Raw genomic sequence first — 27,503 nt, forward strand, 5'->3', positions numbered from 1 at the left:
ATTACCCCTCACCATATCATAGAATCATAGAGTTGGAAGAGACCACAAGGGCCATCGAGTCCAACCCCCTGCCAAGCAGGAAACACCATCAGAGCACTCCTGACATATGGTTGTCAAACCTCTGCTTAAAGACCTCCAAAGGAGGAGACTCCACCACACTCCTTGGCAGCAAATTCCACTGTCGAACAGCTCTTACTGTCAGGAAGTTCTTCCTAATGTTTAGGTGGAATCTTCTTTCTTGTAGTTTGGCTCCATTGCTCCGTGTCCGCTTCTCTGGAGCAGCAGAAAACAACCTTTCTCCCTCCTCTATGTGATATCCTTTTATATATTTGAACATGGCTATCATATCACCCCTTATGCATTGGAACAAAGTCTTCCATTTGTATGAATTCTTTTCGGCTCCTCTTTCTAGTGGGTTGGATCTGCCCCTTTGCACATATTTACAGACGAGCATTGCAACATCTTATTTTATTCTCTCTTCTGCTTGGTTTTAATTTTGCACCATAAACCACTTTGAGACCCCTTTATGGAGAAGTGACTAATGAATGCAACATCCCTGAATTCAGCAGCGCTTAGCTCTGAGAAGATATGCAATGTCTGCTCAGAAATAAACCCTATTTGGTTCAATGGAGCCTTATTCTCAGATAAGCAGGTGCAGCATTTGATCCCAGCTGACATGGTAGGGCATTGAAATATTCTTGGGAGTCCAGAGTGGATTTCATGCTCTTTATTCAGCTCATAGTGGGGAGGAGGAATGGAATTTCCCCCAGAATGTCTGCTTTATATACATTATTTACACAATGGGCCCCATGTGATTGGCTAATTCCGGGATTCACCTGTAGGCCAATCAGGTTGCAGATTCACTTCCACCTGGAGCTGGATTGGGTGGCTCCTGTGGACCAATCAGACTGCTGCATTCTGGATCCTATTGTTCTAGGACCAATCAGACTGCTGCATTTTGGATCCTATTCAACTCAGTACATAACAGGCATATATTCTTTCTGTGCAGAAAGATTGACAGAACATCATCCCTAGCTGGAAGAGGTGTAATATTGTTATTATAAGATATCAATATTGCATGATGGTAGGTACGGTTAGAGGCATGGCTGGACAGCTCAGCTGGTAGAGCATGAGACTCTTAATCTCAGGGTTGTGGATTCGAGCCCCACATTGGGCAAAAGATTCCTCCATTGCAGGGGGGTGGACTAGAGAACTCTTGTGGTCCCTTCCAACCCTGCAATTCACTGTGATTCATTTTAGTTCTCATGCCGAAGCCTATTTATAGATCTATACTCTAGGAATCCACTATAGGAATCCTGCATTGCAGAGGGGTTGGACTAGATGATCCACAGTGTTCCTCCCAACTCTACAATTCTATGATACAATGCAGAAATAACCCCAGGGAAAGCAATGGGGGGGAGGTGAGAAAAACACCTTTAAAATAATATTTTAGTTTCCGGTTAACTATGCTGCTTCAATAACATTATTTTACTGTATTTTTGGTTTCTATGGAAGCCGCCCAGAGTGGCTGGGGAAACCCAGCCAGATGGGCGGGGTAATAATAATAATAATAATAATATATTATTATTATTATTATTATTATTATTATTATTATTATTATTATTATTATTATTATTATTATCATCATCATCATCATCATCATCATTATTATTATTAAATTTATATTTTATTTTCTTCAGTACTGCTTTATTCTGGTTTGTTTTATTTGATGTTTTAATGTGGTTCCAGTTCTTTCTTTAAAAATATATGCAACTGAAACGAAGGACGGTATACAAATTCAATAAATAATAATAAACAAACAAATAAAGCGGCCTTGTTCCCTCAGGCGAACCCTTCAGCCACGCGGCCAACTGTTACGTCACAACGAAAAAAAGGCCGTTTCCCGCAAAGCACCATGGGGCTTGTAGTTTCACAGCGGCCTGCAGCGGAGACGCAAAAGCGACGCGCCCGTGACGTCGAGCGTCCGCGGCTTTAAAAACCCCCAGCCCTGCCCTCACATTTCTGGCGTACTGATTTAGAAAGGAGGGAGAGGGTGGAGGAGGAGAGGACGATCCCATTGGTTCTTAGGCGCGTTCTACTCCCTCGGCTCTCCGAGGCTCCTCCCGCCCGCGGGGACCGGAAGCGACGTCGCGCGGAGGGGCGGGGCTCCCGGAGCCCGTAACGCGGAAGCGCGCTGTGAGGAGACGAGAGGGAGGAGGAGGAGAGGCGAGAGAGCGGGTTGAGCGAAGGTCCAGCTTTGGGCCGCCGCCGCGTCGCTCCTCAAGGACCGGGGGCTGAGGCTGTGTGAGGGGCGGGGGGCGCCGCCAACCGCCGCCCCCGACCCTTCCCACCCCACCCGGGGGAGCCTGCCATGAATGTGGACGTGGAGTTCCACATTCGCCACAACTACCCCTGGGCCCGCCTCCCCGCCAGCGTCAAGCAGGTACGGACTGACCCCTCCCGGCACCTGTAGAAAAGCGGTTCTTAGCGCTCTCCCTGTTATAACTGACCCCTTTGGCTTGCCGTACCCCGCCAATGGCCATCGGCAGAGACCTCCGCCACCACTTTCACTTCCCCTTCTGGGTAGCAGGAACTCCGTGGGATCTCGCTTCTGAGCGATACGGGGCGGGCAATGGACCCAACTTGGGACAAGCCCATTGATTTCAGTGGGTCTGCTCTCCAGTAAAAGCGGGGTCGGATAGGTGACTTCAGGCTCCTCAGGCTCCGTTTTCGTGCTTTGCTAAAAAGTCCGAGGTTCCGCCAACGGCGAACGCTTGAGCCCCCTGCTAAGCCCATTCGGGTTTTTTATGTTTTGAGCAGCAGAACCTGAACCCAGCTCTCTTCTGCTCCCGAGGCTAGTGGGTTTCATGTTACAGTGGCACCTTGGGTTACAGACGCTTCAGGTTACAGACTCCACTAACCCAGAAATAGCACCTCGGGTTAAGAACTTTGCTTCAGGATGAGAACAGAAATCATGCAGCAGCGGCAGCAGGAGGCCCCATTAGCTGAAGTGGTGCTTCAGGTTAAGAACAGTTTCAGGTTAAGTACGGACCTCCGGAACGAATTACGTACTTAACCCGAGGTACCACTGTACCGCTGCTGCGCGATTTCTGTTCTTATCCTGAAGCAAAGTTCTTAACCTGAAGCACTATTTCTGGGTTAGCGGAGTCTGTAACCTGAAGCGTATTTAACCTGAAGCGTATGTAACCCGAGGTACCACTGTACAAGCAAAGGAATTCCTACTAAACATCAGGGTGGGGACTTTTGGACAGTGGAACAAGGTGAGGTGGTAGGTTCTGCTTCCTTGGAGGTTTTTTAAGCAGAGATTGGATGGCCATCTGTCATGTATGATTTAGTTGAGTTCCTGCATTGCAGGGGGTTGGATTAGATGACCCTTGTGGAACCTTCCAGCTCCTGTGATTCTAAGTCCATTGCTAGTTACCCCAACATTTAATTCATTTCAGCATTGAAATTGGGGGAATGGGGAGCGGGCTGATCTACTTCAAATTACCCTTTTCACACCTGGTGTGTAGAAACTTTTTCCTCCCAGGTACTTGTTTGTTCATTTGTTAGTTAGCTAAAATCATCTCTGCACTACTGTCTTTCATGTGGATGCAACATTGCAATAGGAGCCAACTTCTAGGGGCTGCGGGGGCTTCGACCCCCACGATAAAATATTTATGCGTGGCAAGACTTATCTGGCCTCCCCCCAGTATTTATTCAAGTTGGCCCCTGTACATCTGTATCTAATATACATTCATAATGTTAGATGTGCCACAAAATGCAGTAAATAAAACAACCCAATAAGACTAAAATGCTAACTTTTCTTCACCATTTTCTCCTCTTCCCCAGTATTAGGACAGGTACTGCCAAGTCAATGTTTGTTGTCAAGCTTGTTGAACTTTGGCCCACCCTCACCTGCTCAAACTTCTGCAACTTTTCAGGGCCAGCCAACCACATTTTTCCTGCAGGCAGTTGTATGCATGTTATGGTTAATTTGAACATGGGCTTAACAGAAGGTAGATGAGGATCTACAGCACTAGTAGATATTTTGCAGTAGATCTGAAAGTGTTTCCTTTCATCCTTTTTTGTAGAACATTTCATTGGTATTGTAATAAAATGGCATTGATCAACTTCAGGTAAACCTGTAGTGTATAACAGTACATGCATACATCAGTCACATAAGAAGGAAAACTTAGCGGAGACATTGTCAAATAATTGAATCAGTGGATGCATTGCCAAGGCTTCAACTATCTGTGACATAGCCCCTCCCTAAGTAAGCATGTGTGGCTTGGAGGTCTGATATTACTTCTATTTATCTAGGTAATATATGGGAACCATCCCAATATGGAATTTTCCATTCATTTTTTAAAGCATTTGCAGCAACAAGGCTCTAAATTAGGTTGCTGAAGTGAAGAAACCTTGGAGAGGAAAGGTAGAAGTGGATTTTTGTGTGAAAGTGCAGTGAACTCCATTCAAATGCTAAAAGCAAATTTCTGGTGTGTGCTGAGGGACACCCTGTTCCTTGATTTTTAGTGCATGTTCAGGTCCCCCCCTGTAGCTGACCCCAGTTGGTTGACATAGGATTTTGAGCATTTTTTAAAGTTTTATTCAAAGTAAACGCATTGAAATTAATGACCGTTACTGAGTTAGGTCCATTAATTTCAGTTGGTCTGATCTGAGTTACTTAGTTGAATACCAAGGTTCTGAAGTCTGCACCCTGCTGTAGTCTAATGCTATTGTTCTGTTGTACCTGTTTATTTTAATCCAAGCTTTCCTCCAGAGAGATCGGGGGGCACACTTTTTTTCTTCAGGAATGTCCTGTGACGTAGGCTAGTGAACACCCATAGAAAGTGAAGAATTGAAGATGCGTGTCTACGGCAACACTCAAATTGCTTTACGCTGGTTTTTATGAGAATAAGCGGCATATGAACATATGAAGTTGTCTTGTGATATAGAGCCTTAGCACATCCGGCTCTGTGTTTTCCTTTTGATTGACCGGCAGCGGTTTCCCAAATTTTCCCTGGCCTTCTTGCTGGAGGTGTTTTTAACTTCTGATGCCAGTGGCTGAACATGTGACCTTATTTCTGCTAAACATGGGATCTTCCACTGATCTACAGGATGCCTCTGACCTCCCTCAAAAGCCACACATAGGAAAACATTGTTATCTACCACTTGTAGTTTGCCTGAAATGTTTGATATGCTGTATTGAGATTAAAATACGAGGCAATCTGACCAGATACTCACAATCTTACATGCACAATACAAAAGGAAAAAGCAGTGGTGTGGAAAGTTCAAGCACTGATTACGTGAGGGCAAAGCAGAGCTCTTCCCATCTCACATTGGGGTAGGAATGAGGAAGCTGTAGCTCTCCAGGTGTTGCTCGACCCCAACTCCCATCAGTCCCAACCAGTGTGGCCATTGGTCAGGGATGATTGGTGTTGTAGTCCAGTAATATCTGGAGGGCCACAGGTTCTCTAATCCTGCATTAGGGAAATGATGGTGTATTAAGGCCATAGGCACCTGCACAAATCTGGTGGTGGGGTGGTCCCCTCGATGTGTCTCGTTTGCCAGTCCCCGGCAGGCTAGTATATTCTTTTTCCAGGCTGATCACTTTTTGTGGGCTTATTTACAAGGCTAATGTACTTCCTAGTTTCTTGCAGGAGCTTTGTATTGATTTGTATTGGTTAATTATCCATAGAACTACAAAAGCACCACTTTTATGTGTATAGGTCAGATGATTCATCTAACACTTAGTTGTTGGTCTAAGCCAAGTTGCTTGATAAAACTCTTGAAGGGTAATCTTATAGTTCAACTTTCAGAAAGCCTGAGCTGTAAATTTATCTATTGGGCTGAGGATCAACAACTGGTCCAGCACTCAAGATCGACTAGGATGAGGAGGTTAGGACCCAGCACATCTGCAGCTGAGCTGGCTTAACTCCCTCATCCTTGGCTCAGATGTAGGTATGTGAGCTGATCCTGGCTCAGCCAGGCCTCAACTACCTGAGCCAAGCCCAGCAGATCTTAATCCAGTGTAAACCCTGGAAAAGGAATGTTCTGTGTGTGGGACCAGAAAGAGAAGATCCTAAGCCTGTGCAACTCTGTCATGTGACTTGGCATAAGTTAAGATGGTAGAAATGGTGGTACAACTCTAAACACTAGTTTAAAGGCTTATTTTTTCTCTGTCAGGCTTAGGTTGACTCAGCCAGCGATAGCCTCACTGCTGAATGGAGTGTGGATCTGGTGTAACTTTACACCACGTTAAATTACACCAGTCTGTTCTACACCAGCTTCTTGTGTACAGGATTGCTCCCTTACTCATTTCATTAAATTTCTATGCTTTGTCTCGTAGGGGCTTGGAAACTCACAGCGAGACTATGAAAAGCAGGTTGTGCTCTATAGTATTCGCAATCAGCTACGGTACCGAAATAACTTAGGTGAGTAGAGAAACAGAGTGGGGGAAAGGGCATTTGAAAACAGATATTGTCATATGTAACAGCTACATCAGAGAAACCTGTCCTCAGTAAAATTGTACTACCACTACTGATCATTTTTGTATTAATTGTATTAATAAACACTTTAAAGTGCCAAGAAAAATAAGAAGGAAATTAGCAGGGGAAAGGGGGACACCGATGAGATGGATGAACAGGGCAGCTTCAGGAAGTGTCTGGAAGATTGCATAGGACCATTCCCCATGCCACAGACTGCCCAGCAGCCCCATACGAGCTTATTCCAAGTTCTTTATTCCAAAATGGACATACAGTGGTACCTCGGGTTACATACATTTCAGGTTACATACGCTTCAGGTTACAGACTCCGCTAGCCCAGAAATAGTACCTCGGGTGAAGAACTTTGCTTCAGGATGAGAACAGAAATCGTGCGGCAGCAGTGGGAGGCCCCATTAGCTAAAGTGGTGCTTCAGGTTAAGAACAGTTTCAGGTTAAGAATGGACCTCCGGAATGAATTAAGTACTTAACCCGAGGTACCACTGTACTTCAAGAGCTTTGCTAGTTGCCTGCCTTCTTTTTCAGACTGGATTGTTGGGAACTAACTCGGTGCCAAATAATGATATTGCATTTGCAATAGGAATAGTATGTGGCATAGGATGTCCTTTCTTTTGTGTGCCATGAAGTGCAGCATACTTGAATAGTTTCCTCTCTTTGCGTTCTCTCCCCCCACCCCTTCTGTGTGGCTACACAGAGCATGCTCCAAATCTCTGCGCAAATGGAGTTTCAGCTTTGCTCTGGAACCTGTCCCAAGTTCTAACTGATTTGTGGAGACTGTTGTTACAACCTGCTGACCCTTCTTTACTCTCCCAGTCAAGCATGTCAAAAAAGATGAGCGCAGATACTACGAGGAACTGTTGAAATACAGTAGAGAGCACCTCATGTTATACCCATACCACTTGTCTGACATCATGGTGAAAGGCTTGAGGATAACCCCCTTTTCGTATTACACAGGAATAATGGAGGTGAGTTTAGATAAATGCTTAAACAAGGCATTTTGTGTGTCCCAGGAGTTTGTGGCGTTTCAGCGTAACATGATGCCCGCCAGCTGGAGTCACATGCCCATTATTGTTAGCTTTTTGCCAGGCTGCTGTTGGTAATCAGCGGCAGGAAATGCAGTCACCATTTGCAGTGGCATTTTGGGCTTGCAGCCAAATTACTCTGATGAAGGAGCTTGCAAACTTGTATTCAGAGAAAGCAGCAAACAGCGCTTGAGTCACCTCTCAACATATGGGAGAAACAATGTGTATCGTGGTGCAGATTTGATTGATAATTGCTGGTAATGTGTAGTTTGTGCCCTGCTGCTTCTAGTGAGAGTTTTGCCACTGAATTCCACAAAAATAGGCCATCTTTGCCTCCATCCTTGGACTGCAGTAGAGCACACTTGGTTACTGGTATTGCTAAAGCAGCATTTTGCATGGAGCAAGTGGAGCTGCTGTTATATTTATTATCTCCAGTCCTTCCTTCAGTGAGCTCAGGGAGGTGATTTATTCTTGGTCTGCCATTCTTCAAATGCATTTCCATTACAACCTTTTGCTACACTGCAAGGTGACTGGGTCTAGGATTACCCTAAAGACCTTTAAAGATACCACAGAAGAGAATAATCCATTAGTCCTGTCTCTTTCTGTTGCTGGTGATGGCTGTTCCTGTAGCATCTAATGTCTTGGCTACAGTATATCTACCATAATCACCAAACTGGGATAATCCCAGAGCTGGTGCATAATGGGTACATGTTTTCATATTCACCCATGAAGTTTACTGGGTGACTTTGGGCAAGCCCTCCCAAGGTGTTTGCAAAGGTGAAATAGAAAAGGGAAAACCTATGTACACTATGTCCTTGGAACACCGGTAGAGATCCGTTGAAATTTATGCAGGGCAGCTCCAAAATCAGTGGTGTGAGGATCGTGAGGTTCACATGCCTCCTGTGCCTCAATCCAGCAATCTGTTCTGAGCATGGGACCTGTGCCATTGTAGAAATGGAGCACTACAATTCCACCCCCATTTTTCACTCTCTTTGCTCCCGCTCCCGTCTCCAAATGTATTTTGGTGAGGGAAGCCCGGAAATGCATTACTGTTTTGTTCACATCATTTTTCTCAGTTGAAATGAATAGCACACACTCTGTGCATATCTAGATCTGGTTGTAGTTTTTCCTAAAATCTACTTCATTTTGTGCATCTTATTTTAGGTCCTTGAGTTAGAATTTTGTTTTCACTAGGTTACATCCAATGGACTTCCATTTCCTCTCCTTTCCCCTCCCCAGCAAGCAAGCAAGCAAGCAAACAAACCAAACAAACAAGCTAATGGAGAAACACAAAGCCTCCATAAACTGGGGTTTGGGTGCAAAGTAGTTTTCAAATATTTACTGATGTAGCATCAGTGCACAGTTGTGAAATGAAGAAGTACAGTGAGTCAAGCTGACACTGCAACTTTTCCTTTTCCTTTGTAAAGGATATAATGAACAGTGAAAAAAGCTACGATTGTTTGCCCAACTTTACTGCTGCAGACTGTAAGTATAAGATTTCATTCTGTTTCCACAAGCTAAACAAATTTCCATTTGGAAAACCTGTTTTAAGGAAGTCTAGTTTTAAAAGCACAGCTGCATGACAATTCCTTTTTGAAGTTGTAACGTTTGTTTAATTGTGGGGATTACATGCCTGATGTTTGAAAAGAGAACAAAAAAAGATACTGATGAAAAAAAAAATACTCCAAACCAGTTATGGAAATAAAACACTAACCCACAAGTTAAGCATGTGCTTTTCTAATAATTACTTGTTGCCTCAGCAATAGGCCATAAGAATTGCATTTACATAACTTAAAATCGTTCCACTTTACCCATTTAGCAGTGCAGCACATTAGCTTTAACAGAGATAGCTGTTGGCACAGTAATTCTTGGGAGTAAATGAACCAGTGTGTATATTATGTCTTTATCCTTCCCATTAACTTGGTTTTCTGAATTGCTGGTCTTTCAGCTACAGGAGGGAGACAGTGATAACTTCTGATGAGTTGCTCACTTCTGAGGCTACCCATCTTCCAGTTGTCACTTTTGACACTGTTATTACAGAGGCAGACCAAATGGTGACATAAATAACCCCTTCTCGCTGCACCAAATGCAGATCTAAAGCCCACAGTTCCAATACAACTGCTAAGAGAGCGATCCTATACACAAGACGCATTAAACAAGCTGACGTTAAGTTACGCCAGATCCACCTGCCATTCAAGAGGAAGACCGCTGCTGGCTGAGCTGGCCCAAGTCTGTCAGAGGAAGAACAAGACTTTAAAATAGTATTTGATTTACACTACCCTTTTTGCCTTTTTTTGTTAGGGATGCGGGTGGCGCTGTGGGTTAAACCACAGAGCCTAGGGCTTGATGATCCAAAGGTCGGCGGTTAGAATCCCCGTGATGGGGTGAGCTCCCGTTGCTCGGTCCCTGCTCCTGCCAACCTAGCAGTTTGAAAGCACTTCAAAGTGCAAGTAGATAAGTAGGTACCACTCTGGCGGGAAGGTAAACAGCGTTTCCGTGTGCTGCTCTGGTTTGACAGAAGCGGCTTAGTCATGACCTGGAAGCTGTACGCCGGCTCCTTCGGCCAATAAAGCGAGATGAGCGCCGCAACCCCAGAGTCGGCCACGAGTGGACCTAATGGTCAGGGGTCCCTTACCCTTTTTGCCAGAACACAAGGTTGAGTTGCACAGAGTCAGAGTCCATCTTAAGTCCCCCACTGCACCCCATCCTGCCTCCACCATGCCCCCATAACACCTTCCTTTTTTAGGGCCTACACTAGCCTCGACTCAGGCTGAGCCAGGATGAGCAAGTTCATGCTGCTTTTCTGGGGCTGGGGACTTTATGCCAGCTGAGCATTACTGAGCTGGCGACCTCTGCATCCTAAGCTGCTCATCCTGGCATATCTTGCCATAGGCCCCTAAGATTATGGGTTGCCTTTGATAAAAACGGTAACAAGGGCATGCATTGTCTGAAATCTCTGGGCTGCATAGGGCTTAAGAGGAAGCAGTTTATGTTTCCAGTTAATCATCTAATGTTTCCATTTGTGAGGGTGCTTTGGATGGAATTTCATGGCATCTTTCCAGTCAAGGATGAAATTAAGGCTAAAACTGTATGATACAAATGTGTGATAAGAGGATAGCTCAGGACAATATGCATGCTTGTAGAAAATACATGAAAATTATTTAGATGTATATTTTTCTTTATAAAATCATTTAAATGCCCGATTGGGGGGCGTAACACAGCCAAGATGACTCACAGTACTATAGAAGTGCAATAGAGTTATTAAAAAGGCCAGTTAAAAACCAATTGGAAGAAAAAAATAACTGATTTAAGAAAAGATGCTTTGAAAAAGGTCATGTTTTAAAACCTTTTTAAAAATCTGTGGTGTGGATATTAAAGGGGAGGACCATAATCTGGGGGCCACCACGTAATAGGCCCTGTCTCTTGTGCCTGCCTGGATGAGTATATCCTATTGAATAGCAAATGGCAGGCTTCAAATTCATCTTCTCACAGATGGTGCATCTACCAGCCTTTCTGAAAATTCTGCTGTTTGTCTGCAAAGCAACATATGAAAGCAGTATTATGCAATAATGTTCCTTTGGCTCAGAATAGTTTTATAAGTATAACTCTGTTTTGAGGGACTTAAAAACTTCCTTTTCCCCTCAGGCCTGAGACTTCTTGGCATAGGAAGAAACCAGTACATTGACCTAATGAACCAGTGTAGATCATCCAAAGTAGGTGTTCACGGTTCCCCTCCCTCTCTCCCTCCTCTCTTCTATGTGATCTAGTATTTGGACCAAGTTTGGTTGTCCAAAGTGTCGGTTGCAGCCCTAGCAGAAAAATTAACTAGTCGTATACTGAGGGGAGCAAAACCCAGTGGCACCTTCCATAATCTTCGTAATTTGGCATAATGGGTCGTTTGTGCCACTGATCTCCAAAAACCCTTCTGGATTGCCTTAGTCTCAAGCTTAACATTCTCTGTAATAGAAAATGGTACACAGTGTATAAAAGATGTTATTTCCGGGTGCCGGAGGTTATGCATCATAAATATGCACATCTTTGCTTCAGAAGCTGGGAGAGCCCAAAGAAGAGCCTCTGTTGAAGAGATGAGTACACAGGAAATGCAGGCGGGAAAAAGCCAGCCTTTGTTCCTCCAGATGTCATTGGACTCAAACTCCCATTAGCTCCAGTTCATGTGGCAAAAGGTCAGGGATGATGGGAGCTGGTGTCCAGCATCATCTATGGAGCCACAGATTCCCCATCCCTGATTTAGCATTAGCACTTTTGAGCTGTGCTCTGAAAGGAACCAGTTGAATTGGGACTGGCAAAAGCTGCTGTATTCTGAGCTAACTGCAGTTTTCAAGCAGTCTTAAAAGGCATGTATAACATATTGCAGTAATTCGATCTGAATGTTACCAGAGAGCCAGCGTGGTGTAGTGATTAAGAGCGGTGGACTCTGGGGAGCCGGGTTCGCGTCTCCGCTCCTCCACATGCAGCTGCTGGGTGACCTTGGGCTAGTCACACTTCTCTGAAATCTCTCAGCCCCACTCACCTCACAGAGTGTTTGTTGTGGGGGAGGAAGGGAAAAGAGATTGTTAGCCGCTTTGAGACTCCTTAAGGGGAGTGAAAGGTGGGATATCAAGTCCAAAGTCCTCCTCCTCCTCCTCTTCTTCTTCATCTTCGTCATTAAATGGATGTTCTGCAGGCTTTTGTAAATTATCAATGCCAAGCTGTCATCTCATCTCATTCAGTGTATCCCTGTTCTGTGTGCTGGATACATGGATAGTATATAGCAAACTGTTCTCACCTGAGTTTGCAGGATATGATGAAACATAGCGGAAGAAAACAACCCGCTAGAAATGTTAATCTAAGGGCATTGAGGTCTTTATAGAGCAAAAGCAAATCCATGAATTGTGTCCAGAGATTTATGTGCAGCTGCTTAGAGCTGGCATTGTAAACAGCGATAACTGAGTGCCTGGCATCCATTACATGTCTAGAGTTGTGTCATCAGTCGTGGCATCCTTACCCTAGAGTGCATTATGTGAGCTTAACCTTGATATTGCAGAAATGCAAATAACTGTTTTTTTTAAAAAAAAAAAAACTTTCCCCTCCCCTTGGAGTGTGTGAGTGTGTGTGTGTGAGAGAGAGAGAGAGAGAAATACAAGCAAAAAACAGAACTGAAACATATTTCTAGAATCTAAGTCTTAATTTTATCCTGCATATTTTTTTATAAAAAAGCACTGAAAGAGTCTGTAAATTTATTGCACAACCTGTTTCTCAGGATTAATGATGAAAAGTGGCACAGTTCCCCTCCCCATCCTTGTTATAGTACGTTGTTTGAGAGGGTTAAAGACCTGAGTGTGCCATATCCAGAAATATGAGCATTTGTTAGTTACTTCTGCTTTATAATAATATGGTTACTTCCTTGTTGTCTCTCACGAATGGACTGTACCCCTTCAGAAATTCTTCAGAAGGAAAACTGCCCGTGATCTGCTACCCACGAAGCCAGTTGAGATTGCAATAGAGCCATGGTGGGTGGTACAAGCTGGTTACATCACAGAGGACGACATAAAGGTATCTTCACACAAAAATCCAAAAATGAATCAGTCTGCATAAATGTCAGGCAGAAATCCTGTACACAATTACCTGGGAGTAAATCCATTTGAACACAGTCTCCTTCTTTGGAGGTCTTTAAGCAGAGGCTTGACAACCATATGTCAGGAGTGCTCTGATGGTGTTTCCTGCTTGGCAGGGGGTTGGACTCGATGGCCCTTGTGGTCTCTTCCAACTCTATGATTCTATGACAGCGGAAATTGTTGTCATTTAGTCATGTCCGACTCTTTGTGACCCCATGGACCAGAGCATGCCAGGCACTCCTGTCTTCCACTGCCTCCCGCAGTTTGGTCAAACTCATGCTGGTAGCTTCGAGAACACTGTCCAGCCATCTCATCCTCTGCCGTCCCCTTCTCCTTGTGCCCTCCATCTTTCCCAACATCAGGGTCTTTTCCAGGGCAGCGGAAATTATTTCTGAGTAAATTTGTTTAGGATCCCATTGCAAGTTATATACTTTTGCTTCACCCTCTAAATCAGGAATGTGTAAATACTTACTGCCACTATTCCAAAAAGTTCTTGCATCAAAGGTATTTCACACAGTTACTTTGCAGATACAGCACCTACAGTATTTACAGAACATGGGTCAAGTTGCCTTACATTTTCAGTCTGTGATGCTAGCTGTACCAGTCAAAACAGCATCCAACATAAGGCCAAGTAGGACTCCTTAAGTGTTTGTGGAAAATGACACATAATTCCATTTTAACAGCTGCCTGCAGGTGCAAACCTACATCACTATCAAGCAAACAGTGCTTGTCTGGCGACTCATATGATGGTTCTGTTTAGTTCTCATGGCTGAAGACCATTTATAGATCCATAGTATATGAATTTTTAAAAGCAACCTAAGTTAGAAGCTGTAACCACATCACATGGGAGTGAATACCATAATTATGTATTACAGAAGAAGTATTTCATTTTTGTCAGTCCTCCTCCTGCTTCCAGACATTGGCTAACCCTGAATTCTAGCTCTCTGATATTTTTCAGGGGTGGGTCATCTATCAAAAAGTTTATTCTGGTACTTAATTGCCGCTTGATTAACCTACCAAACTAGCTCTCTGTGTAGTTGTTGTACTTCATCATTGTCCAACTTTTCAAAGTTTGAAAGCTGCATGGAATAATAAAGACCTGTCAGTTACTCCAAATGTGTGATTTAATATGTACTTTTCTCTCTAGATTTGCACTACCTCTGAAAAATCTGCTATCGATAAGATCATCGATTCAGGTCCTCAGCTTGCTGGATCTCTGGATTACAATATAGTTCACAGTGAGTTTTGCTTTGTTTTGTTAAACAGAAGAGTAATAAGATATGCCTGAGGTTATACTTCCGACCGTGGCTAGAATCCAAGCAACTTTTGCAAGGGATTCACACTAAAGCAGTGAAATTTTTGCTTTTTGTTACTAGAACTATGCTATGCTGTATCACAAAATTTCAAAAGCAGTTTTGTCATGTGGAATTGGGAGTAGTTTCATAAGTTGCCTGAATCCTGACCAGTGTAACTTCTCTCGAGCCCTGAACATTTTTTACTTCCTCCCACCCGTGCAAAGCTGCGATCATGTTAGTTAAATGCACATAAATTGCGAGTTACCTGTATAACACATGTCATGAGTGCTCCTCATGCAGTTTTGTGGCACATGCTTAGCTTCTATAGTGCTCTCTATGCGTAATGGTATAATGTTAAGTTTGATGGGGTTTTTGTGTTTTTTGTATAGTGACATTGTTTTTCTTTCTGTAGGCTTATATAATAAAGGCTTTATTTACCTTGATGTACCAATATCAGATGACAGTTGTATAGCAGGTAAGTGTGGACTCACTACTTTCAGAACAAAGGGTGCTATATGTTCAGGAGTGGATTGAATAGCAAAGTTGTGACAAAGGAGGAGTTGGAGTGTGGATTAAAATGGGACTATGTGTAAGATGAGGGTTGTGATGGTTAAAAGTACAAATTTCTATTTGTTTTGCCACAACAAAAATGCAAAATAAGATTGAATGGCAGCACTTTTGTAGGTACCTCAGATGTAGACCTTGGTGGTTAAAAGGGATTTAAAGTGTGACATGTCTAGTAGATGTAAAGGTAAAGAGACGGCCGTTAAGTCCAGTCACGGACGACTCTAGGGTTGCGGCGCTCGTTTTGCTTTACTGGCCGAGGGAGCCACCGTTTGTCTGCAGACAGCTTCCAGGTCATATGGCCAGCATAACTAAGCTGCTTCTGGCGAACCAGAGCAGCACACAGAAACGCTGTTTACCTTCCCGCCGGAGTGGTACCTCTCTATCTACTTGCACTTTACGTGCTTTCGAACTGCTAGGTTGGCAGGAGCAGGGGCTGAGCAACGGGAGCTCACCCTGTCACGGGGATTTGAATTGCCGACCTTCTGATCAGCAAGCCCTAGGCTCTGTGGTTTAGACCACAGATGTACGGGACCATAAAATTCCTGTTTTGTAAAATGTCATTTGAAAGATCAAAGTATCTCATTAGCTTGGTGTGAGTCTCTGTTCTCTAGGTCAGATTCCTTTGAGAGAGAGATGCAGGAATAAACATTTTAATGCTGATAAGCAAAGATAGGGCCGGACCCCTTTTTATACAACTAAATTATATCCTTGAATCGCAACCTTAAACATGGCTTCTCTTTTCAGTTCCCCCACTTGAAGGTTTTGTTATGAACAGAGTGCAGGGTGACTATTTTGAAACCTTGTTGTACAAGATATTTGTTTCAATAGATGAACACACAAACGTGGCCGAGGTAAGTCATTGTTTCAACATTTCTCTGTGCCCTGCTTCATGCTAAAAGACATGCTAAATTAACTTCATGCACACTCTCCACATAACGGGGGATAGGGATTATGTCTTGGCTAACTCCTTGGGACCTGTACCTAAAGCTTAGCACTCGTATGTCTCACTTGTGCAGGTGGCAGAAGGTTGTGCAGATGAACGCATTGGATTTGATTTTTGAGAATTACCGGTAACCTTTTCCCTTCTATCCTTTCAGCTTGCAAATGTCCTGGAGATAGATCTGTCATTAGTGAAGGTAGGCCTCCTGTGTTGCTGCTTAAAGCGTGTGTGTGTGTGGAGGTGGGGCAACCCTTCGTTGCACACATGTTTTATCTCTTTTGAAATTGTGAAACAAGAATGCAAAGTGCTGATTTGCAAATGTTGTCTTCACTTTAGAATGCTGTCTCCATGTATTGCCGGTTAGGGTTTGCCCACAAAAAGGGCCAAGTAATAAATCTGGACAATCTTCATGCATCATGGCGGAATGTCCCATCAATAAACAGGCTGAAGTAAGTATGTGTTCTGCCAACAGGCCTGAAGCCAGCTTCCCAAAGAGCACATCCTTGGGGATACTGCCATCTTCCATTCTGTAGACATGACCAAGCCAACGTAGATGTCGCTGGGACAGGAGTTGCGAACATGCTGGGAATTAGGGTTTAGGAGAGCACATTGTTGCTTGAGCCTTGTGGTGCCCAATAGATGTGCATATTGTTAGGACCTCAATATCGGTGTGTCTTGTGAGTTGTACTATTTAACAAAGTCAGGACAACCGTGTGCACATACACAACTGGGAATAAATACAATTGAATTCAGTGGCCCTTAACTTTTCAATAGCTTTGCTTATTATTAGCTAAAAGCCACCGGTCCTTGTCAAAATAGCTTAATAAAACAATCATGTGACATTAATTTACAGCCTCACTGATTAAAGCTGGAATATAAAGCCTGAGATCCGTGACTCGAACCATTTTATCTTTGCTCAGATTCTGGGGACTTACCTGGCCACAACCTAAGAATAAGAATAAGAAGAATAAGAATATATTTATTGTCATTGCCGCCTTCGGGGACAACGAAATTACTTGACTGCTCCATAAAAACACTAATTAAACAATACAATATAATACAGCAAGGGAGATTAGATGACTTTCAAAGTCCAGGCTTCCCATTCAGGGCCGAGATCGCTCTGGAGAACCTGCTTCCAAATAGTGCTTCTTCCCAGGGTCACAGCATCAGAGTTGCCAGGGCTTGAGAGAGGGATGTTCTTACTTACAGACTCATGTTCTGCTGGTGCTTCTGGTTGGGCTTCTGAGGGAAACAAGAAGCTGGACTAGATAGGCTGTTGGTCTGAGCCACCAGGTCTCTTCTTATTACCCTTGTTCCCATTCTTAGAACTACTTTGGATCCACAGAAGATGCTGCTGTCCTGGGAGAGCTCAGAAAGCAGGAGTCCTGTGCAAGAAGCGGGATCATCTGCTACAGATACGGACACAAACAGCCAAGATGATCCAGGTGAGTCATAGAGCAAGTGGTTGCCGATCTAATAATTTTGTGTGCATTGCAGCGCATTCCTTTTTATGTTCTGTATAGGTCAGTGCCTGTCATTCACTACTGTGGCAATCGTGGGCTAGAGCTAGGCTACACGTTAAAACATTTGCTTGAAAAAGCAGCTTGCTCTGCATGTGGAGAATCTTTAAGGCTCCACTTCCACTTGGCTTGTCCCTGCAGGCAGGAAAATCCGTAAGTGGGGAGAATTCCCCCTGTCTCACATGCAAGTAAGGAAGCGCCACTAAGCTGGCTTGGAAAAGAACCAATGAGGGTGTAGATGATTTTTATAGAGATACCTTTTTATCATTTTGAGGTGTACGACTTTATTCCACTGTTAAAAGATGTGCGTTTGTAGGTTAAAGCTTTGCAGAAGGGAAATATCCTAGCTATGTGCATAAGCTTCAAACATTTTTCAGATGTTTTTGGTGAACCGTTCTGGGGTATCAAAGGTGACCTGCCCCAGCATGATGTCATCAAAAGCCCACGGCATAAATAAAATCCCTGTACCGTTTGAATGTCACCAGAGTTGTTAACAGATCTTCAGTTTGAGATGGTGAGGTTTTTTCCATTCATAAGTAGTCGGTTGCCTGACATTAGGTTAGCAAGCCTCTCTGTGACATCACAGCAGTTTAGCCAATAGCACCCAGGGGGATTGCACCACTTCAGACTTTTCTCAGACGGTTCTGATGTCGCTGGAGGGGGAACACTGGCAGATGTAGCACAAGCCTGCTGCTAAATAAGAGAAGGTCAGCTGATGGCGTCAAGTGACCCTGGGCAAGCCAAGGTGTCAAAGGTTCAAGAGGAGGGCAGACTCAGTGACAGACACAGTGGCCTGATCTCCTGAGGATATGATCAAGGCTGGCTTTGTTCTTCCTTGGTCATTTTGCTGCTGAGCTAAGCTTAGTGTTTCATCCAAACCTGGGTTTATGGATCAGCACTCTTCAAGCTAACCATGGGCTTTAATCAAGTTTGGTTATCTGTTTACAACTCATGGTTTGCCCAGGAGAGCTGAACTGCCGGCCTGAGTTTGGAGGACATGCTAAGCAAAACCATGGCTTACCTCAGCTCATCACATCAGCTAAAGGAGTGGAGAGGTGAGGCGCAACCACAGTCTTAGCATGATGTACGAAGCATGATGTTGCACTGTTGTCAAAACCATTTAAGATGGCAAATCTCTGTGTGTGTTTGCTTCCTTAGCCGATACTGCCAGTGTGAGCAGCTTGAGTCTGTCCAGTGGGCACACGAAGCGCATAGCCTTCCTGTTTGATTCAACACTCACTGCCTTTTTAATGATGGGGAATCTCTCACCGGTAAGTTTCTTAGCTTCTCAATATCTAAGTGCTAAAACTCTTTAAAATATTCCTTTAGTTTTTTTGATAAAAACTTTTTAAAAAACAAGTTTTTAGATAAGTTCTTTGTCAAAATGATAACTACAGTCATTTTTTTAAATAATAATAAAAAAAGAGTCCTGACTTGCAGGAAGGGAACGCAAGGGGTGTGTAGTCTGTATTCCTACATCTTCATTGTGAACGCTTATTGAATACTGGATAGATTCATAATAATTCGGAACTCAAGGTTATGCAATTTTACCTTCCTTGCAGAATTTGAAAAGTCATGCAGTCACCATGTTTGAAGTTGGGAAGTTGTCAGATGAGTCTCTGGACAGTTTCCTTGTAGAACTTGAAAAGGTAAATAATAGTTGGTTTGTTATTGTTAAAGGAGGGTGGTAGTCAAGAAAACCTTTGTATGAGCAGTCAGGCTATATATAGTTAAGTTGGTACTATCTTGCATTAAAGGCTTTGGTAAAAAGGTAAAGGACCTCTGGACAGTTGGGTCCAGTCCAAGGCGACTATGGGGTGTGGCGCTCCTCTCGCTTTCAGGCCGAGGGAGCCAGCGTTTGTCCACAGACAGCTTTCCAGGTCATGTGGGCAGCATGACTAAACTGCTTCTGGCGTTCTATTTATTAAAGGCTTCACAGTTACAGCACAAATGCATTCAGATTTGAAAGAGACATTTAACATTAACCTTCAAAATAACTTATATGTTGGAAGCGCCTTTTTCTTACGAGCGAAAGTTTGAACTTGGTCAATTCGCCTGGAGCCACATAAGTCACTTAAGGGGCTGGATCCAGCCCATAGCCCATTGCTGAGCAGTCTCCCATAAAACGTTGCTTCCCTCCCACCCTCTTGCTTTTAGTAATTGTGGCTCATCTGATCATTCAAACTGAAGAAATATAGATAAGAAGCTTCAGTCATTACCCTTTGTATGATTACATTGTCAAATGGTGTTTTCCTTCTGCTATGGCCTGCACATAACATTTATTTAAACTCTGTATAGGGTATCAAATGTATAAAGGTAAAGGGACCCCTGACCATTAGGTCCGGTCATGACCGACTCTGGGGTTTCGGCGCTCATCTCGCTTTATTGGCCGAGGGAGCCGGCGTACAGTTTCCGGGTCATGTGGCCAGCATGACTAAGCCGCTTCTGGCAAACCAGAGCTGTGCACAGAAATGCCGTTTACCTTCCTGCCGGACTGGTACCTATTTATCTACTTGCACTTTGATGTGCTTTCGAACTGCTAGGTTGGCAGGAGCAGGGACCGAGCAACAGGAGCTCACCCCATCGTGGGGATTCGAACCACCGACCTTCTCATTGGCAAGTCCTAGGCTCTGTGGTTTAACCCACGGCGCCACCTGTGTCCCTCCATCAAATGTATAGCTACACATAATTATGTACCGAAAACTGATCTACAGATAGTTTACCAAAGCTACTGAAAATACTATATTCATAGTTTCCTTTTTTTTAACAGTGAAGATAACACACAAGTACTAGAAAATATAATCACATTTATTCATTTGGCATGTAAATATTTTTTCTTTTCTTTTGAGGATCAGAGCAGCTGCACGGTCATAAATGTTGAGTTAGGAATGTTTTGTCATATCTTAATTCAATTTTCTATGTCAATAGTATTTGCACAAACAGCTCATGCAAAGTACTATTTTGTTGTTTGTTTCCTTATTTAGGTTCAAAGCACAGGAGAGGGCGAAGCACAAAGATACTTCGATCACGCACTTACCCTGCGAAACACTATACTGTTTCTGAGGCACAATAAGGACCTAGTGGCTCAAGTTACACAGCCTGAACAACCCAATAATGGTACAGTGAAGACATGCTTTTATTTTACGTGTTCTGTACTTTTTACTCTAATGACACACTTTCACTAGCTTTGAAAACGTACTCCAAACGTGTACTTATAAGTATAACCCCTTTGGGAACAGAGGTCCCATTGTCCATTGTTAGCTGTTTTAGGCTGCTAAACATCAATCTTGGCAAGCTATTAACATTGCAATAGACCCTGTAGTCAGAAATGTACTCTGTATAAGGCCGGTTAAGAATCTAGGCGACTGAGAAGTCATCTCATTAAACAAAGTCGACCTGACTTATTTATAAACCTAAGCAAGTTCTAGTGTTTGCGGGTAAACATATTGGAAAGCATTGTCCAAAGAGATGCATTAATTTATGCATCAATGTTCTAAGCACATAGTGTTTGCATTAAAGTTTTAAGAGTAGATCCCAGATGTTGGTTATAGCAGTCACATGAGGAAGAAAGAAAAAGTGCTTTATTTCTTTTTCATTCCCACCATCAGATGATAGCAACCTGCCTCTACCCTGTTACATTCAACGAGCACAACTAGCATCTTTTGGACCCTTTGCTTTCCACCTTGCAACTTCCAACTTTCTCCCTTCTCCCTATTTCCCTCTCTTTCTTGGTCCAGATGCACCAGTAACTCAGAAAGTCACTTGAGACAATATGTATCCCATGTAATCTGTAGGTCATTGCACGCTGCTCGGGGATAGAAATCGCAAAATTCATGCACTTTTAACTGCATGGGCGATACAATATCTTGAACCAGCCCTGCACCATCTTTTTGGCCAGAGCCATGTTATTATTTTTATTATTATTATTTATTCATTAATTTTTTCACAATTATAACAAATATAACATAGAAAAAAGAAAAAAAAACACACAAGAGAAAACACATTACAATACTAAGAAAGAAAAACAAAAGAATAAAAACATATCACTTGAAAAACCCAATTTATCTTACATTGTTAATTGACTTCCTTGAATCCCTCCCTTCTGAATTTCATTGTTTCTGCATATAACAGCTCTCCAATATCATTCTTCAATTAAAATTGTTTCCAGCAATTAACTATCTTCTTCTCTTTTCTTACTGTTCTAAATCCAACTTACTTACAATTGAGTCGTATTTTAATCCTAGACCTGTTTGGTACTTTCAAGTGACTTCTAATTATTTCTATTACAATATTTAGTTAAATAGTCCTTAAATTTCTTCCAATCTTCTTGATATTCCTCTTCTTTCTGGTCACGGATTCTTCTAGTCAGGTCGGCTAGCTCCAAAAAGTCCAACATCTTCATCTGCCATTCTTCTACCGTTGGGATTTCTTGGGATTTCCAATCAGAGCCATGTTATTTTGGGAGAATGCAGCAGCTGTAATTCACTTTAGCTATAAGCACTCAGCCCCCTCCGGACTTAATAAATCCCGGTGACCATCATTTTCCTGCAGGGTTGAACAAACATAGTTTGTGTGTTTGTACATCTCTCGAGTTAATTTTGTTTTAATGGGGAAAGAATTTATCTTGCTCTGTCAGTTTTTTTACCCCTTTAAAACATTCAGCAGTGTGTGCAGTCACTTAGATCCAGTTGAGTCCTATCAAAAACTGTCAGATTCCCAGGCAACAGCATTTAAAAGTATACATAGAATAAAAAAGATACAGAGTAGGAACCCCAGTTATTGTGGAGGACTCTTCACTACCAATTCACTCTTATCAGTGGGTAAAGTGTCTTTTGATCATTTGAGAGGGTTGGGGGAACAGGACATGAACTAATACTCTTAAGATAATGAATTGCTTAAATAAGCCTTCACTTGTCACAGTATCTACAGCTCGTTTTGGGGGGTGAATACTATTTATGTAGCTTCCAGCTGCTTATACGGTTGGTTTACTTTTGAAGTTGACCTTGCACAGTTGGTTTATGCCCCCTGGAGAAGCTTAAAAGACATTCATCTTTTTAGACTTGAGTATGCTTTACATTTCCTAAATCATGTTGGATAGTGCTCTTGAATTGGGTACTATGGTTTAAAATTGGCAAAGGCTAAGGAATGTAGTAGGGACGCGGGAGGTGCTGTGGGTTAAACCACAGAGCCTCTTGGGCTTGCCGATCAGAAGGTCGGCAGTTCGAATCCCCACGACGGAGTGAGCTCCCATTGCTCGGTCCCTGCTCCGGCAGGAAGGTAAATGGCATTTCCGTGTGCTGCTCTGGTTCACCAGAAGCAGCTTAGTCATGCTGGCCACATGACTCGGAAGCTGTACGCCGGCTCCCTCGGCCAATAAAGCGAGATGAGCGCCGCAACCCCAGAGTCGGCCACGACTGGACCTAATGGTCAGGGGTCCCTTTACCTTTTTAAGGAATGTAGTGCTGTAAATCCATATGTCCTATTCAAAATGGGATTTCTTGTGACCAGCATTTACCATATTTTTCACCCTATAGGACGCACTTTTTCCCCTCCAAAAATGAAGGGGAATTGTGTGTGCATCCTATGGGGCGAATGCAGGCTTTCGCTGAAGCCTGGAGAGCGAGAGGGGTCGGTGCACACCAACCCCTCTCACTCTCCAGGCTTCAGGAAGCTATCCGCAAGCCTAGGGAGCCCGAGGGAGTTCCCGCAGGGCTCCCTAGGCTTGCACACTGCAGCCTGAAACCCGGGGAGCACAGCGCTGCACACCCCGGGCTTCGGGCAGCTATCCGCAAGCCTTGGGAGCCCCGTGGGAGTTCCCGCCGGCCTCCCTAGGCTTGCGGATAGCAGCTTGTTCTGGGGGCTTCCCCCGCGCCTAGGGGGGGAAATATTTTTTTTCTTTATCCCCCCCCCCCCCCAAAAAAAACACTAGGTGCGCCCTATGGGCCGGTGCGCCCTATGGGGCGAAAAATACGGTATATGCTAGTTTGAGCCTGAGAAAAGAATAGCATAGAATAAATTTCCTTCACCGAATATATAGGAGCTCAAACAGACCAAAGGCCAATTTAGTCCACCATCCTGTTCTCTCTGCAGCCAGCCAGACGCCTATGGGAAGCCCAAAATCAGGCCATGAGCGAAGCAGTGCCCTTTCTCAGCTGCTGGCATTCAGAGGCACCCTACCTCCCATAGTGGAGGCGGAACATAGCGATTGTGGTTAGTAGCCACTGAAAGCCTAAAACTTCTTGAGTTTGGAGAACAGCCATTGCTAAGCAGTAGACCATCTGCTTTGCATGCAGAAGGTGCACAGCATTGTAGACAATGCTGGTCCAGTGGCCTGATTTCCTGGTTCCTAATTTGGCTAATTCTGTTTTAAATCTGTCCAAGGTGGTGGCCATCCCTGCATCTTGCGGCAGCAAATTCCATAGTTTAACAGCTCACTGAGTGAAGAAGTATAGATGCATTTGCCTGCCTTTAATCTCCCTATAGAGCCAGTGCAGTGTAGTGGTTAAGAGCGGTAGTCTCGTAATCTGGGGAACTGGGTTCGCGTCTCCGCTCCTCCACATGCAGCTGCTGGGTGACCTTGGGCTAGTCACACTTCTCTGAAGCCTCTCAGCCCCACTCACCTCACAGAGTGTTTGTTGTGGGGGAGGAAGGGAAAGGAGACTGTTAGCTGCTTTGAGAGTCCTTCAGGTAGTGATAAAACAGGATATCAAATCCAAGCTCTTCTTCTACTTCTTTTTCTTCTACGTTCAGCTTCACTGAGTGTGGTGCTGATAACACGAAGGTTGCAGGTTCAATCCCTGTATGGGACAGCTGGACAGCTGCATTTTCCTGCATTTCAGGGGTTGGACAATCCTCAGTACTCTACTGTTCTATGATTCTATGACCCCAGGTTCTAACTGTGTGTGTGTGTGCGTGTGTGTGTGAGAGAGAGTTTTCTCCCAGTTTCTCCACACAGTGAATAATTTTATGCACCTCTATCATTTCCACCTTTTTTTCTTTTTTCTTTTTCTTTTTTTTAAAAAAACAAAATCCCCAAGTGTTATAACCTTTCCACATAGAGGAGCCGCTCCAGCCCCTTGATCATTCTTGGTTGCCCTTTCCTGAAATGTATCCATGGTTGGTATCCAAAGAACTGCCCAGTAAGTGAACAGCGGTTCAAGAAATTCAGATATAGAGAATCACATACCCATGGAGAGCCTGTATTTATATTTATTGAACAGCAGTCTCCTTGGTCCCCCGTAGTCAGAACCCCTTCAGAGCAGAGGGGCAGTTCAAAAGCAGTTGTGGAAGGAGACCCTGCTATTCAAAGAAGGGCAAAGTAAATAAATAAAAAATCCCACTTGGTATGCATGAAATAACTCTTTGGTTTAACGGTTATTTCCTTTTGACATGTAACTTTCCTTGTGGTTGGTGATAAGCATCAAAGCTGATTTACCATGGGGTAGTGCCTTCCGTTTGCTTATGGACTCCAGTTTCCATAATTCCTGACCATGCTGGCTAGGAGTGATAGGAATTGTAGTCTGACAACAATTGGAGGGCACCATCTTACCTACCCCTCCCTAGCTGATAGCATCTTTAAGTTGTTGTGTTGAGATTTTATCCAGGAAGACAGAAGAGACCCGTCTAAATCTGTATTTTTCCTCCCCCCTTCCTGTACCCCTTTCAGTTGTACATGTTTGTTCTCTATCTGTATTCCAAGTGTCTTTGACATCGTTGATGTAGGTTTCCCTCTGGATTTGCTGCGCTGCGAAAGCTTGCTTGGCTTGGACCCTGCTACCTGCAGCAGAGTTTTGAACAAAAACTACACGCTGCTGGTCTCCATGGCGCCTCTCACCAACGAAATCCGACCCATCAGTAGCTGCACACCCCAGGTAAGAGAGGAAATCTCCCCAGAAATGAAATGGGAGGGTTACTTCCTGTGTGACGCTTTGCTTTTAGTATTTACGGAAGGCTTTTGGTCAGCAGTGTGCATGCACTCTTTATCTGTGCTTCTGCTTTTCTTCCAAAAAGTTGACTTTATTGCTTTTGCATGGCTTTATCCAACTAACCCTCCACAGCTGGAAGACAGCCCCTTCTGTTTGCAGAGGGGTCTGGGGTCTGGCAGAGTCTCCCCCCCCCCCCACTCCCCAGAGCACAGGGCTGGAACAGCATTTTATTTTATTTTTGCCGGACTCCTCTTCCCCTTGCACCACCATGCACTAACATTCCTTACTGCTTCAGAGAGTCCCCAAGCTCTGCATGGCAGATCTTTGAGCAGCAAAGGTGGTGCAAGGGGAAGAGAACGTCAGAAGTTTCCTTCTACCCATTCAGACCACTGATCCATCTAACTCAGGATGCGGGTGGCACCGTGGGTTAAACCACAGAGCCTAGGACTTGCTGATCAGAAGGTCGGCGGTTCGAATCCCCGCGACGGGGTGAGCTCCTGTTGCTCGGTCCCTGCTCCTGCCAACCTAGCAGTTCGGAAGCACCTCGAAGTGCAAGTAGATAAATAGGTACCACTCCAGGCGGGAAGGTAAACGGCGTTTCCGTGCGCTGCTCTGGTTCGCCAGAAGCGGCTTAGTCATGCTGGCCACATGACCTGAAAGCTCACCCCGTCGCGGGGATTTGAACCGCTGACCTTCTGATCGGCAAGTCCTAGGCTCTGTGGTTTAACCCACAGTGCCACCCACGTCCCCAATGAGTCTGTAGGAAGTGCTTAAAAGGCTTTTCTAAAAAAGAAAAGATACTGCGAGCTTTACACCCAAACCGTGGCTCTGCCATGCTGCAAGGGGTTTGGATGCAGCAGAGGTCTCCATCCAGTCCTGCCCAGCGCTGCTGGTTTCTGCTGGCAGGGAAGCCCCACTGGTGAGGAGTCACCAACATGCCTTCCCAAATGCTTTTCTGCTTCTTAATATTAGTCAGGAGTGAAACTGCAGTTGCTGTTATAGAAGAAGCCCTGTTACTGCAAATCAAGTTTATAACAGCAACATTCGTCTTATTCTTGCTTCAGTGGGTGCCTTTTTCATCTTTCCCTAGCATATTGGACCAGCTATTCCAGAAGTCAGTTCCGTATGGTTCAAGCTCTACATTTATCACATTACTGGACAAGGGCCTCCGTCCCTGTTGTTATCTAAAGGAACAAGACTCCGAAAACTTCCAGATATATTTCAGGTAAGCATTACGTATTTGGAGGGAATGAGAGTCTTCTGTAATGGTATTAATTCTGGAGTTGTCGTTCCTTTGGCCTTTGCATATAACACCTGAAGCTGCTGGTTTCAGCAAGGTAAACAGACAAACCCCTGTGTTGCAAAATATGAGCCAGCAATATCAAAAGCAACACGATGGTCAGAAACAATTACAATGTGAAAAACATTATAGGAATAATCACATGAGCACTGTTCTAGAGTATTTTTCATTCTCATGTATATTATATCTATTTGAAAAAAGATTGGTTAATGAAGAAATTACATATCTTTCTACTTTACAAGTGTTGAACTAATTGGCTGATGAAGAATTCAGAGTTCAGAGTTGGGCATCCGAATTGGACATTTGCTGAGTATACAAAGCTTCACAGCTTGTTCTCCGCCGGGTAAAATCTGGCACCGTGATTCATTTAAGGACTTTCAGAGACTTCAGTTTGTTAGTTTTGATGTTTTCATTATTCCTATAAAGTTTTTCACATTGTAATTGTTTCTGGCCAGCGTGTTGCTTTTGATATTGCTGGTTTCAGCAAGGTAAGCTGTTTCACTGGAAATGTGGGCGATCTTAATTCTGGGGTATAGGCCTTTGGTCATGTTCAACTTTGGGTTCAGATCAGTGTTTTGTATAAATAGCTCTAGAGCAGGCATAGGCAAACTCGGCCCTCCAGATGTTTTGGGACTACAACTCCCATCATCCCTAGCTAACAGGACCAGTGGTCGGGGGTGGTGGGAGTTGTAGTCCCAAAACATCTGGAGGGCCGAGTTTGCCTATGCCTGCTCTAGAGAGCTGAGATGGCTCAGTCAGCAGAGCATGAGACTCCCAACAGCATCTAGGGGGCCACAGGTTCTGGTGTTAATA

The 27,503-nt window shown here is 43.9% G+C and overlaps 1 protein-coding gene across 1 annotated transcript in view; it reads left to right on the forward strand.

The window, feature by feature from the left end:
• Positions 1–1,931: 1,931 nt before the first annotated feature.
• Positions 1,932–27,503, forward strand: part of FAM91A1 (family with sequence similarity 91 member A1) — a 36,933-nt gene continuing 11,361 nt past the window's right edge. The window contains exons 1-17 of the mRNA XM_083516654.1: positions 1,932–2,443; positions 6,353–6,437; positions 7,320–7,471; positions 8,956–9,013; positions 11,174–11,241; positions 12,968–13,081; positions 14,291–14,381; positions 14,851–14,913; positions 15,750–15,856; positions 16,103–16,141; positions 16,282–16,394; positions 17,272–17,390; positions 18,624–18,736; positions 19,028–19,114; positions 20,450–20,582; positions 25,188–25,336; positions 26,481–26,615. Coding sequence (XP_083372780.1) covers positions 2,372–2,443; positions 6,353–6,437; positions 7,320–7,471; positions 8,956–9,013; positions 11,174–11,241; positions 12,968–13,081; positions 14,291–14,381; positions 14,851–14,913; positions 15,750–15,856; positions 16,103–16,141; positions 16,282–16,394; positions 17,272–17,390; positions 18,624–18,736; positions 19,028–19,114; positions 20,450–20,582; positions 25,188–25,336; positions 26,481–26,615 — 1,698 coding nt within the window. The 5' untranslated portion in view covers positions 1,932–2,371. The remainder of the gene's footprint in view (positions 2,444–6,352; positions 6,438–7,319; positions 7,472–8,955; positions 9,014–11,173; positions 11,242–12,967; positions 13,082–14,290; positions 14,382–14,850; positions 14,914–15,749; positions 15,857–16,102; positions 16,142–16,281; positions 16,395–17,271; positions 17,391–18,623; positions 18,737–19,027; positions 19,115–20,449; positions 20,583–25,187; positions 25,337–26,480; positions 26,616–27,503) is intronic.

Source organism: Podarcis liolepis (genome assembly GCF_965112155.1).
Source record: "Podarcis liolepis genome assembly, chromosome: 8".
NCBI lineage: Eukaryota > Metazoa > Chordata > Lepidosauria > Squamata > Lacertidae > Podarcis > Podarcis liolepis.